The sequence below is a fragment of the Canis lupus genome, chromosome 1 (assembly GCF_011100685.1).
Source record: "Canis lupus familiaris isolate Mischka breed German Shepherd chromosome 1, alternate assembly UU_Cfam_GSD_1.0, whole genome shotgun sequence".
In the NCBI taxonomy this organism is placed as follows: Eukaryota; Metazoa; Chordata; class Mammalia; order Carnivora; family Canidae; genus Canis; species Canis lupus.
Genome location: NC_049222.1, coordinates 108274203 through 108287924, shown reverse-complemented (window position 1 = coordinate 108287924; position 13722 = coordinate 108274203). Strand labels below are relative to the sequence as shown.

The window sequence follows — 13722 nt, the reverse complement described above, 5'->3', positions numbered from 1 at the left end:
TAAATAAATAAAAATTAAAAAAATAAAAATAAAAAATAAAAAATTGTTTAAAGTAGGCTCCATGCCCAACATGGGTCTTGAACTTATGACCCTGAGAACAAGAGTCACATGCTCTACCCACTGAGCCAGCCAGGTACCCCCAGTCTGTTTTTATACAGCTAGAATGGGTGATGGTTGCTGGACCAGATTCTGCTATGTAAAAATAAATAAATAGGGGTGCCTGGGTGGCTTAGTCTTTAAGCATCTGCCTTCGGCTCAGGTCATGAACCCAGGGGCCTGGGATCAAGCCCTGCATCAGGCTCCCTGCTCAGTAGAGAGTTTGCTTCTCCCTTTCTCTCTCTCTCTGCCTCTCCCCCTGCTTGCGCTCACATGCTCTCTCTCTCTCAAATAAAGTCTTTAAATAAGTCCTTAATTAATTTGCTTATAAATCTGGTATTCTCTCTTTCAGTGTACATTGCAAATGTACTGGGGGAAGGCACATTTTACATGCTGGTAAATTAAAACAACATCATGGTTGTCATTTCCAAAGATGGCCATGACAATATGTCCCCTCAATTTCAACCACCCAAATCTTTCCCTGCCCCTCTCCATCTCAGTAAATGGCACTATTTACTTCAACCAAAAACGTAACTTACTCTTGATTCTTCCTTTCACATTCCATCCAGCAGCAAGTTCTGTCAGCTTTACCTTCAGAACTTACCCTGAATCAGACCTTCTTTCCTTCATCTATCATCACTACTCTATCCAAGTCACTACCATCTTTGCCTGGACACCTACAAAAGTCTCTTTTAAAACAAACTAAGGAGGGCAGCCGCGGTGGCTCAGTGGTTTAGCGCCAGCTTCAGCCCGGGGCATGATCCTGGAGACCCAGGATCGAGTCCCATGTTGGGCTCCCTGCATGGAGTCTGCTTGCTTCTCCCTCTGCTTCTCTCTCTCTCTCTGTGAGTCTCTCATGAATAAATAAATAGAATTTTTTAAAAAATAAAACAAACTAAGGGGCGCTTGGGTGGCTTAGTTGGTTAAGTGTCCAACTCTTGATTTCTCAGGTCATGATCTCAGGGTCATGTGATCATGCCCTGAGTTGGGCTCCTTCAGAGAGGAGGCTGCTTCTCTCTCCCTCTGCCCCTCCCCCCAACTCATGCTCTCTCTTTCTCTCTCTCTAAAATAAATAAATCTTAAAAGAGAAAAAAAAAAAAAACCACTAACTAAACTGGGGCACCTGACTGGCTCAGATGGTAGAGCATCCAACTCTTGACCTTGGGGTCGAGTTCAAGCCTACTTAAAAAATAAAGTGTGTGTGTGAGAGAGAGAGAGAGAGAGAGAGAGATTCTGTATCACAATGATAAGAAACCTATGATGTAAAGAGTATATTTGAAGATATGCCTTGAAGGATGAATTCAACTGAGTTTCACTGCTACCAAGCAATGATGGTGGACCAGTGGAGTCATGGCAGAAGTGAGGTAAAAAGACCAGTGAGATCTCCAGATTTAAAGATTTACCATAAAGCTAAAGTCACTGTGACAAAGTTGTACTGGCATAAAAGATAGACAAATGGGCTCCAATGAAGAGTTCAGAAATAGACCACATATATATGGTCACTTGATTTATGACAAAAATATCAAGAGTTCAGTGGAAGGATGAACGAGCTTCTCAATAAATGGAAGCAATCCAATATCCACATGGAAAAAGTGAACTTGACCCTTTCCTCACACGATTCACAAACATTAATTCAAGATGGATCACAGACCAAATCGTGAAAACTAAAAGCCTAATTCTAGAATAAAACATGGGAGAAAGGTTCATGACATTGAGATGAGCAAAGGTTTCTTTCCTTTCTTTTTCCTTCCTTCCTTCCTTCCTTCCTTCCTTCCTTCCTTCCTTCCCTCCCTCCCTCCCTCCCTCCCTCCTTCCTTCCTTTTTTATGATTCCCCCTTCAGGGGGATTTCCTTTTTTTTTTTTTAAGTGACCTCTATAGCCAACATGGGGCTTGAACTCACAATCACCAGATCAGACACCCCAGAGTCTCACATACTAACAGCTGAGCCAGCCAGGCACCTTAGTTTCTTAACTAATACACACACACACACATACAAAAACAAAAAACAAAAAACCAGTAGCCACAGAAAAACTAATAAACTGGACATCTTCCTAGAGACCCCTCACTAATTCCTGGCTCTTAACTGCATGATCACAAGATACCTGATTCATAATCTAGTGTAGAATTTTATTTGGGGTCCAGTGAACACACCAATATCATCTGTCTCCTATTCTGTATCTTGCATCCTCCATGACATCATACCATCTCCATTCTCCAGATTTTCCTTTTTTTTTTTTTTCTTCCATTCTCCAGATTTTCTAAAATCAATTGCAGACAGAGTAAAACTAATCTGGTCCATATGCTTCAGATATTTATGATCTTATTTTTTAAAAGATTTTATTGATTTATTTGACAGAGAGCACAAGTAGATAGAGCAGCAGGCAGAGAGAGAGAAGCAGGCTCCCCACTAAGCAGAGAGCCTAATGTTGGCCTCGATCCCACTGAGTCATCCAGGCACCCCAGCTATTTATTATCTTAAAGATACATTGTTATATATTATAAGCCATGAGGGGCCTGAGCTGGGAGAGGGCAGTAATATTTCATAAAGAACTTGAGGCTGGTTTGTCTGCTTAGAATGGCACCTGTTATGAACTGAACTGTGTCTCCCAAAAGGGATTATGTTGAAGTCCTGGTCCTGACTCCCAGGACCTGTGAATGTAATTTATTTGGAAGTGGAATTTGTGTAAATGTAGCCAAGATAAGGTCAGTTTAGGGTGGATCCTAATGCAAAATGATTGTACTTAGGAAAAGGGGATATTTGGGCATACGACCTGAAAGAGACACAGAAGGAACATACCATGTGAAGGTAGAGATCAGAGTGACTCATATCTATAAGCCAAAGAATGCCAACAATTTCTCCAGCAAACCACCAGGAGCTAGGAAAGAAGCAGGGAGCAAAATCCCCCTCACGGCCCTCAAGGAAATGACCCTGCCTGACATCTGATTATATCAGATTTCTGGCCTCAGGACTTTGAGACAATCAATTTCTGTTGTTGAAGCCACTGAGTTTGGGGTGCTTTGCTACAGTGGCCCTGGAAACCACTGTAGCACCTAAGAAAGTAGGGAAGTGGAGAGTTGTTTCTGGTGGCTTTGTGGAGTTTCTTCACTTAACCAAACTTCAGTAGAATGCTAGCTGCTGCTTTTCTTTCGTTTTCATTTAAATTATGTTCAAGTACTGACACTCCCTAGGGTTCTGTCCCTGGCCCCTTGTTCTCCCTGGAGAATTTCATGGTTTCATATACTGTATATAAAGGGACTCCCATGTTTTTATTTTAGGGCCAGAAACTTCTTTTTATACCAAAAAACAAACAAGTTAAGCAATAGAATAACTACTGTAAATATTCCAAAAGGAAAGAGTGCTGAGGAGGACAGATTCTAGCAGATGTTTTAAAATAATGTTAACCCTCAATAAATAGGGGCACCTGAGTGGCTCAGTTGGTTGAGCGTCTGCTTTCGGCTTGGGTTGTCATCCCGGGGATCCTGGGATGGAGCCCCTTGTGGGGCCCCGGGCTCAGCAGGGCATATGCTTCTCCCTCTGCCCTGCCCCCTGCTCCTGCTCTCGCTCACTTGTGTTCTCATTTAAATTATTATTTAAATAAATAAATAAAGTCTTTTAAAAAATCCTCAATAAATAAAAACAATGTGATCCTAGCATATGGAAAATCAAGTCACTGCCTAGAAATGTCAGAAATAGACAGAAACCCATTTGGTAATTTAACATATGTTGAGGGTAGCTCTGCAAAGTAGTGGCGAAAAGATGGATTCTTAACAAATAACGAGCCATCTGGGGGGGGTGAAAGCAAGCCTTTAAAAGAAAAACAACATAAATTTAAGCCTTAAATGCTTTTTTTGTAGGGTATTTATTTATTATTTATGATAGTCACAGAGAGAGAGAGAGAGAGAGAGAGAGACACACACACACAGGCAGAGGGAGAAGCAGGCTCCATGCACCAGGAGCCCGACGTGGGACTCGATCCCGGGGCTCCAGGATCGCGCTCTGGGCCAAAGGCAGGCGCCAAACCGCTGCGCCACCCAGGGATCCCTGTAGGGTTTTTTAAATTAAATTTTTATTTAAGTCATCTCTACGGTGTTCAAACTCACCATCCATTATCATGAGTCGCACGCTCCACCGACTGAGCCAACCAGGCGCCTTTACTAAACCTTAACTTTAAAATTAATAAATCTGGGCAGCGCCGGTGGCTCAGCGGTTTAGCGCCCCCTTCAGCCCAGAGTGTGATCCTGGAGACCCAGGATCGAGTCCTACGTCGTCGGGCTCCCTGCATGGAGCCTGCTTCTCCCTCTGCCTCTCTCTCTTTCTCTCTCTCTCTCTCATGAATAAATAAATAAAATCTTTAAGAATAAAATAAATAAATATAAAGTTTATTCATCTTTTTTATTTCTTGCAAATATGGAATTAAGCAAACTTCAGCAAGTTGCTTTTCCTTTATTAGTCTTTTATGCAGTAAACATCTTTCCGGATCTCTTTGGTAGTTGCAAGAGATTCCATTGTAGACATTGATTATGATATATACATACTCCAACTAAAGGTATTTTTGTGGTTCCTCTTTTTTTTTTTTTCTACTACAAATAATGCTACGGAGAATGTCCTTGTATTCATCACTATTGGCTATAGCGCAGGAAATCTTTTTTTTTTTTTTAAGATTTTATTTTTTTATTCATGAGAGAGACACAGAGAGAGGCAGAGACATAGGCAGAGGGAGATGCAGGCTCCCTGCAGGGAGCCCGATGTGGGACTCGATCCTGGACCCCAGGATCATGACCTGAGCCGAAGGCAGATGCCCAACTGCTGAGCCACCCAGGTGCCCTGAAAATACAATTTCTAAACAATATTCACCCACTTCACAGCCGCACTGATCATGACAGCCCAAACCACGCAGCAACTCAAGCGTATGAAGGGATAAACAAAATGAGGCGGATCCATACGATGGAACATTATTCAGCTGTGAAAAGCAAAGTGCCAACAACTGCTACAACCTGTAACAGCATGAAAATATTATGCTGCGTGAAAGAAGCCACATACAATGGGCCACATATAATCTCATTTATAGGAAACGTCAGAGTAGACAAATCCATAGAGACAACTGATCAGTGGAAGCCGAGGGGGAGGGAAGAGAGGTTTGAGGAAAAAAATGGGCAGTGATTGCTAATGGGTATGGAGTTTCTTTCAATGGTGATGAAAATGCTCTCCTAATTTTTAAAGAATCATCATGTTTCTCTCATTTCTCATCATGTTTCTCTCATTTCTCATCATGTTTCTGAGATTCCTCTACATTCTTGCAGGAATCAATCACTTCCAGTCTTTTCACCGCTGAGAAGTACTCCACTGTGCAGATGTGCCACGGGTCATCAATCTGTGTCTTTATTTGATGTGTACTCAGGTTATTTCCAGTTTGGGGCTATAGTGAATAATGCTGTTATCAACACTGGTGTATAAATCTCTGTGTAAACATAGGTTATTAGGGCACCTGGCTGGCTCAGTGGTTGAGCGTCTGTGTTTGGCTCAGGGCATGATCCTGGAGACCTGGGATCGAGTCCTGAGTCAGGCTCCCTGCATGGAGCCTGCTTCTCCCTCTGCCTGTGTCTCTGCCTCTCTCTGTGTGTCTATCATGAATAAATAAATACAAGCTAAAAAAACAAACAAAAAACAAAACAACAACAAAACCCCACAAGTTACCATTTCTCTTGAGAAAATACATAGGAGTGAGGCCTTCTATGAGGGCAAAGAGGAGAAAGGGCTTGTCTGGGGTCCCCTGCCAGGTAAGGGCTGGGCTCAAAGTCTGAACGCAGGTTTGGCACCACACATGGATGCAGCCACGCAACAGAGGAGTGGAAGTCAATCCATTCCAGGGGTCAATGACAACTGCTACAACCTAATGCGGACCTGTCCTATGCCAGGCATGGTTCTAAGTGATCTGCATACATTAACTCATTTATTTCTCAGTCAACCCCAAGGAGAAAGAACTAGTGCTCTTGTCCCCATCATAAAGATGAGAATACTGGGCGGGGGGTGGGAATGAATGGGTGACGGGCACTGGGGGTTATTCTGTATGTTAGTAAATTGAACACCAATAAAAAATAAATTAAAAAAAAAAAAAAAAAAAAGATGAGAATACTAAGGCCAGGGAGGTTAAATTGGTTGCTATAGGCCACATAGAGTGATGGAGAGATGAGTCCACCTAGATCGATCTGGCCCCAGAGATGAAACTTTCAGCCATTGTGGCACCTGCCCCTGCATCATCCACTCCTGGGGGTGTTTCCCAGGGAAATCCTTTCATGCTCTGTACAGGGCTGTGCTCGATGATGATGGTGGTGGTGGTGGTGGTGATGATGGATGGTGATGGTCTTGGGATGGCTGGTGGAGTTGGATGCTAGGGGGTCATCCCCTCAAGGTGTGCGTAGAGGGAAAATAGGTGGAGGTAAAATGCCGAATGGAAGTCAGTGATTGGAAGCAGCAGACTAGGTATGTGGTAACACAGACAGGGAGGGAGGGAGGAACAGAAAGGGGAAGGGGAGGAGGAGAAAGAGAAAAATAAAATAAAATATATTGTCCAGTCTACTCAATGTATCCTTCTCGAGAATACGTCTATCAAATGAATTGAAAATTTGGGTAATTTGTCAAATATATTCTAGGTCTTTCTCATGTGTCTGCTGAGCTCAGGGGATGGCAACATGGCACTGGGGCTCCCCTGGGGCTGCTCTCCCCATCTTCCTGTGCCTCCACTGTGGTCCAGACCTTGGGGGGCAACCCAGCCCTCTCCCTGGGGGCAGGAGGGAACAACCGAATGTCTGGAGAAGGGTTGGGTGACAGGTGGTGGGGAATGTAGGGTCCAAGCTCTTCTGTCTCTGGGTTCATTTTTTTTTTTTTTTTTTTTTTATTTATGATAGTCACAGAGAGAGAGAGAGAGAGAGAGAGCGAGAGAGGCAGAGACACACGCAGAGGGAGAAGCAGGCTCCATGCACCGGGAGCCCGACGCGGGATTCGATCCCGGGTCTCCAGGATCGCGCCCTGGGCCAAAGGCAGGCGCCAAACCGCTGCGCCACTCAGGGATCCCTGTCTCTGGGTTCAAACGTGCACACTCGACCCAAGACCCAAGCCTGTGCATGTCTTTCAAATCTCCACCTACCAGAGAATTCCTTACCCACTCCCCGCTAGCCCTGACTCCCTCTGGGATTGATCTCCTCTGGACACAGGAGAGATGGGAACAGAGAGTCACAAGCTCAGAGTCAGGCAGAGATGGAGATAGACCGAGGCCCCACCACACCCCTTCTTAATCTTTCCAGGGCTGATGGCGCCCCTTGAGCACCAATTTTCAGCTTGACAAGAAGGCCCCCACAGGCCTCAGCTGCCACAGGCCTCCAGCCCCAAATTCTGCACAGTCTTGACCTCCCCCAGGCCACTCCTCTGACCACCCTGTCTTTTCCCCACGGCTTCTGGTACTTTCTAGGAGTTACAGCCCCTTTGCTGTGAAAACACTCATCACCCTACACTGGAACTCTATTTGTGCAAATGTCTGAGCTTCACCAGAGTAGAGACCGAGGCTCTATTTCTTCAACTCCAAGGGCACAAGCTGGACTCATGAACCTGACTTAAAGTGCCTCTCCAACACCTTTCATCTGTGTGGCATTGGGCACAGTGCTCCCCACACCTCTGGTCTTCCACAATCTCATGGGCAAAGTGAGGATGACAAATCCTACCCGATTGCCTTTGCCTCGTGGTAAAGTGCTCTTGTTCCCTTGCCTGTTCTGTGGTGAATCTCTAATGCCCGCCAGGGTTTACAACATCGGGGACCTAGAATAATCATGGATCAGCAGCTAATAATGGTGATTCATATTTGCCAGCATGTCTCCCATGCCAGGTCCAGCTCATAGGAAGTCTCAGTGAGTACAGTATTTCGTCCACACTGGGCTGTAGGGACACGTGAGAAAATGGACAGCCAGACAAGGGGAAGTCACTGGCTCTGGGTCCGGTCACCGGTCACTGATCTGAGGTCCTTTTCCACCTAAACCCTCTCCCAGGCTCTGTATACCCAGGCTCTCATCTATGTGTTCTATGCGTTCATTATGGCTTTTTATTTCCTGCATGTGCTTTGACGTCTGAGGGACTGCCCTTCCCAGGGACAGCCAATTCCCAGAGATGATCAAGGGCTCAGTCAGGAGCATGCCTTGCACATGGAAACCAACCAATCCAGAGCCCAGACCCCCAACCACTATCCTTTATGAGCTCTTAGACTCTGGGCCACTATCCCTTTGCCTAAGCACTCCAGGACCACATTCCAGACATCTAGGGACAACCCCGAAACCCCAGAGCCAGCCCACTTACCCTGCCTCCCCTGTTCCTTCCCTGAGAAACCACAATAGTCTCTTGCCCAGAGCTCCACCTTCCCCTTCGTCCTCCTGAGGACGTGGGCACTTCCCTCAAGTGCTTGACACACCCCCTTCTTTGGGAATCTGTAAGAATAACAAACTTTTTTTTTTTTTTAAAGTAGGTTCCACGCCCAGTGTGGAGCCCAACACGGGACTTGAACTCATGACCCTGAGATGGAAACTTGAGCTGAGATCACAAGTCAGGCACTAGACTCATAACCTGAGCCACCCAGGCATCCCAACAAAGGATCTTTTCAATCTGATCCTTGGCTTCCCCACACCTGAATAACAATAAAACCTACATTTTGCAAGACTTTGCTGCTAATGGCCTACTCTGGGACCTTCTTCCCAGGACTGCCGTGAGGTTCAAGGTACCTGGGAGTCTATATCCCCCTCTGTCCTCATGACCCATGGCCCAAAACTGATGAGGAGAGGGGGATAGTGGAATCTCCAAATATGGTCCCCAATGACCATGCCCCCAACGTTCATACATCAGCATAGTCCCCTCCCATAATCAGCCAGCCTGACTTGAATTAGCCAATGGAATGTGTTGAAGGTGACACTGGGCCATTTCTGTGCTCAGTCTTTATGAGACTGGCAGCTTCTGTTTCCCCCATGAGTAATACTCACTTTGGAGGACCCTGAGCTACCATGGAGGGAGTCCAGGTACCCTGCTGGAGAGACCACGTGGAGAGGGGGAGCACTGAGGCCACTCAGAGATAAACAGGAGTGCAGATGTCCTGCAGCCGAGCTGACTCCAGCCTACTTGCCATTCCTGGCAAGGTGCTAGACATGTCTGAGCCATCTTGGATTTTCCAGCCCAGTTGGACCCTAAAATGGCTACAGCCCTGGTCATATGGTGCCTCAGAATTGCTTTGCTGAGCCAGTCAGCCCATGAAATTGTGAGTGATCACAAACAGTTATTATTTTAAGACTCTAACTTTGGGGACACCTGGGGGGCTCAGTGGTTGAGTGCCTGCCTTCAGCTCAGGTTGTGATCCTAGGGTCCTGCATAGGGCTCCCCGCAGGGAGCCTACTTCTCCTTCTGCCTATGTCTCTGCTTCTCTCTCTGTGTCTCTCATGAATAAATAAATAAAATCTAAAATAAAAGAAAGAGAAAAATGACTCTAACTTTGGGGGAAGCTTGTTATTCAGCAATAGAAAACCCAAACAGGGATCTCCGTCTGCCTCAAAAGCCTAGCTCCCTTTGCCTCAGGGCAGGAAAGTCTGCAACTTAATTTATCCTCCAGAGCTCCCCACAGGATCTCGGCGAGATTGGGACCTCACCTGAAGTTATACGCTTGCTAGTCTTCCCCTTCACTGTCCAGTTTCCTCTGCTCCTTTTTGGTTTCTCCTTGGAGCATTTCTTTAGAAAATCATGGGCATGTGATTTTTGTCTCGGCTCTGCTTCCAAGAGAATCTGACCTCAGACACAGCAGCGCTTCTGATATTCTCTCTTCCAACCAGAAGCCAAGGCTCTGGCTCCCTATTCTCCCTCTCCACTCTTCCCTGCCCCTCTCCTACATCCAAAAAACACAGACCACCTTCCAGACTCCCATCTAGTTGGTGGCATGGGAGAGAAGAAGGTGGGAACAAAGACATCCAAGAGGTCTCCGAAGGAAGCAGCAAGCAGCTTGTTTGCCCTGGCCAGCAGCAAGTGACACCTCCCTGCCCCCAACCACACAGCTACCGAGGGGATCATATGGAGGTCAGGCAGGCAAGAGTCAGGCGGTTGGCATGTCAGCAGCAGTTCAGGGGCCAGGTGGGGAGGAGAGTCATCTCTGATTCTGTGTCGGTGGTGGGAGGGGCTCTGCCGGTTGTCCCAACCTCTCCCTGGGAAGTCTGTCTCTGTGACCTTCCTACCCCCACCAGCTGTCCGTCCCTGGAAACCCCAGAATCCATCACCATGGATCCTCCAGGAGGTCCCACAGCCGCTTGCCACTGGAGTCCGATAAGTCAGCAGAGAAGATGCTGGGGGCTGGGGGGCCACAGCCTAGCAGGGGACCCCCACTCAGAGCCTCCAGCCAGTCCAAGGAGTCTGTGGGGCCCCTGGGAGAGAGGGACGGGGAGTTTGTGGGGGATGGGAGTGAGGAAGAGAAGACAGATGAGAGGCCTTCAGAGTCCGGGGAGGGGGACAGCACGTCGAAGGAGCCGGGGAAGTCCAGGGGAATGGGGGGCAGCGGGTCTGCAGGAAAAGGAATGGAGTGTGAGCTTAGGAAGGCAGAGACCCGCACCTCACTCCGTTATTCCTCGTTTCCAGAAATCTAAGTCCCCAGCCCACTCCTCCCTGCAACCCAAGACTTCAGACCCCAACCCCTTCCTCTCTTGGACTAGAACTCCAGAACCTCAGTCTAGAAGTTCGACTCTTACCTTCAGGCTCCACTTGATCCTCCAGGATGTCCTCAATGCCGCGGTTGGGAAGCAACTGCGGACGGGCAGAAGCTGCGTGAGCCAGGATCCCGCCCCATCCTGACCGAGACCCCTTGCCCGCCCCCACGCACCTGCGCCCGGCGGATGGCTTCCTGCAGCTCCTCCTCCAGTGTCAGGGCCGCTGCGGGCGGTGCCGAGGAAGGGGTCGGTGCCGGAGCCGCAGCGAGAGCGGGAGCCGGAGCCGGAGCCGGAGCCGGAGCCGGAGCGGGAGCCGGAGAAGTCGCAGGGGTTTCCGCGGCACGTGCAGGAGGCGGAGCGCAAGAATTTGGGCTCGCCTTGAGCTAGAACCGCACAGAGGAGCTCCCATAAGCCACGCCCACCGGGCGCAACCCCACCCCTCGCCACCTGTGGCTCCGCCCCTTGGCCCCTTCCCGGCCCGCCCTCGGTGCCGCCCTGTATTCTCATTGGCTTCTCTTCCCTCGGATCCTCCCATTTTGCTCTTAACCACGCCCCCCACATCCCATTGGCTAGTCTTCTTTCGACTTCCCGCCCCGTCCCGCTTTGTCTTCTCCTCACTGGTCCACACGCGCGTAGCCCCGCCCTCACCGAGCCCTGCCGCCGGACGGCTCCCAGAGCCTTGGGCCTGAGGCGCGGCCAGGGAGCACCCGCGGGACCGTCCTCGCGCCGCGGCTTCGGCCGCTCGCGGGGCAGGGCGCCGCCGCGCATGCGCTCCAGGAGCATCGACTTAGTCCCAGACACCGGGAGGCCCTGCAGGCGCAGCTGCTGCCGGAGCTCTGAGACCTGGGCGGGTGGGGGGGAAGAGGCCTTGCTGGGAGGGCTCCGGGGCGCAGGCAGGAGCTGGGGATAGACATTTGGAAGCCGCGAGGGGAGGCACTGGGGAGCCGGGCTCCTGGGTCCCTGATGGGGCAGAGGCTGCGGGGTTAGACTTACGGGTACCCACCGAGGGGAGGGCCAGCCTGGGACGTTACCCCCCATGCTCGCTCACCGTCAGCTCCTCCAGTTTAAGGGTCTGAAGTTCCAGCTTGTGTGGAGGGGGTGAGGGGCGGGGGACTCCAGGTGGGGAGGGAGTGAGGGCAGTGGGCTTCATCCTGGCGGTAGTCGTGGGGGAGGGGAACCGCGGTTAGAGGGGGAGGAGAGAGGCAGGGCGTCCCCAGGTTCTCAAAGGCGGCAGGGGCTTGTGAAAAGGAAGGAGAGGGTCCAGACCCCTGGGTCTCCGAAGAGGCTAATTCCTGTGCACAGGACAGGAGGAACCAGAGGCTGTCTTCTAGGGGAGGAACGGGTTGGGGGCTGGAGTCCCCCTGCTCTTGGACTCGGTTTGAGGGAGGAGGGTGCACCGGGGTCTGAATTTCCCCCCAGAGAACAAAAACAGGGATCATACCTGGGAGGTGGCTGCTGTGAGTTTGTCCCTTCCCACAGAGGTGGTCCAGGGGGACCCAGGGCCAACTCTTTGGCCGGGGGGTCTACCCTGGACCCTTGTCTCCGCCCTGGGGGTATGTACTGATGATATGTCAAGTTCCCCTTTGGCTTGGGCTTTCTCCAGTGTTGGGAGATCTTGGGAGACTCCTGAAAAAGCAGGTGTGATGTCATATGGAGCTTCAGCTCCGTCCCCACTCTCCTCCCCAGAGCCTCATGCAAAGTATGGTGTCAGCTTGCCACCACCATTAAAAGGAGCAGAAAGGGCAGCAGCAAGGACGACCAATGCTAGATTCTCAGGGGTACTTCTCACTCGATGGAGACTCACCTTCAGGGACCTCCAAGTGCCGTATTCTGATTCAGGGAGCAGGTCCCCAGGGCTGAGGAGGAAAGGGGTGAGGCCCGAGGGCGAGACTGGGGCTGGGGCTCTGGGGGCCAGAGCGGGGCCTGTGGTTGAGACCCACGGGTCTGGATCCAAGACTGGAGAGGTGGTGAAGGACCCTGAGAGGCCTGTAGACAGCAAGCCAGGCAGACAGGAGCAAGGCTGTGTGGGAAGGAGGGCCCTGGAGGCCTCAGCCCTCAGCCACTGCCCACCCCCCCCATGTGGAAGGGCAGGCCCAGGGAGGGAAACCCCAGTGGTAGCAGCTGAGTGCCCAGGCTCCTGGATCTCAGGGCAAAGGTTCCAGCCTTTTCTATTCTCAAGAAAGGCAGGAATTGGGGCATCTGGGTGGCTCAGTGGTTGAGCATCTGCCTTTCGCTCAGGTAGTGATCCTGGGGGTCCTGGGATCAAGTCCCCAATCAGGCTCCCCACAGGGAGCCTGCTTCTCCCTCTGCCTATGACCCTGCCTCTGTGTGTGTGTGTGTCTTTCATGAATAAATAAATAAAATCTTAAAAAAGAAAAAAAAAAGGCAGGGATTGTCCTTAGTCACCTAGGGGTGTGGTAGCTAAGGATCACAGATTTGGGGTGAGGGGAGTTTTGCTGGGACAGGGGTGGGGCCAGCACTCCTGGTTCTTGAGGAGAGAGAGAAGCTGAAAGCCACATCCTGAGATTCTTTATGTGTGCCAAGTGTGGAGTCTGGGATGCCTGTCTTCTCCAAAGAAACAGGATCTGGATTCATGCATTTTATTGGAGTGAGAGAAGTCACAGAGCAGCAAGCAGAGCTTTTAGGGGTGGGGTGGCCAGAGACCCATACTCTTGGGTTCTCGGGAAAGGACAGGCTAGGGTTTCAGCGTATCCCTGGCATAGGGACTGAGGCTCAGGAACCAGTGTGGGATATCTTGTAGCTGCCCTCCCGGGTACCCCAGGGGTATCAGGCCTCCATCCCCCTCCCTGTCAGGGCCCCACACTTACTTGGGTCCTGATACCGCCTGTGGATCCGAAGCTGGAGCACTATGGAGGAAGGAGGGAGGTGGGAGGAGAAAGGCGGGAAGGGAG

General features: G+C 50.0%; 1 protein-coding gene across 5 annotated transcripts in view; it reads right to left on the bottom strand.

The window, feature by feature from the left end:
- MAMSTR (MEF2 activating motif and SAP domain containing transcriptional regulator) overlaps positions 1-13722 on the bottom strand; it is a 46853-nt gene that overhangs the window by 30593 nt on the left and 2538 nt on the right. For 4 of the 5 annotated variants that reach the window (XM_038528338.1, XM_038528340.1, XM_038528341.1 and 1 more), the window contains 8 exons: positions 13639-13677; positions 12615-12796; positions 12252-12436; positions 11859-11961; positions 11459-11653; positions 10984-11193; positions 10853-10907; positions 9611-10667 (listed from right to left, as the gene is read on the bottom strand). In XM_038528338.1, coding sequence (XP_038384266.1) covers positions 10384-10667; positions 10853-10907; positions 10984-11193; positions 11459-11653; positions 11859-11961; positions 12252-12436; positions 12615-12796; positions 13639-13677 — 1253 coding nt within the window. In that variant the 3' untranslated portion in view covers positions 9611-10383. Of the gene's footprint in view, positions 1-9610; positions 10668-10852; positions 10908-10983; positions 11194-11458; positions 11654-11858; positions 11962-12251; positions 12437-12614; positions 12797-13638; positions 13678-13722 lie in introns of those variants that run through there. The other variant, XM_038528342.1, reaches the window with a different exon arrangement.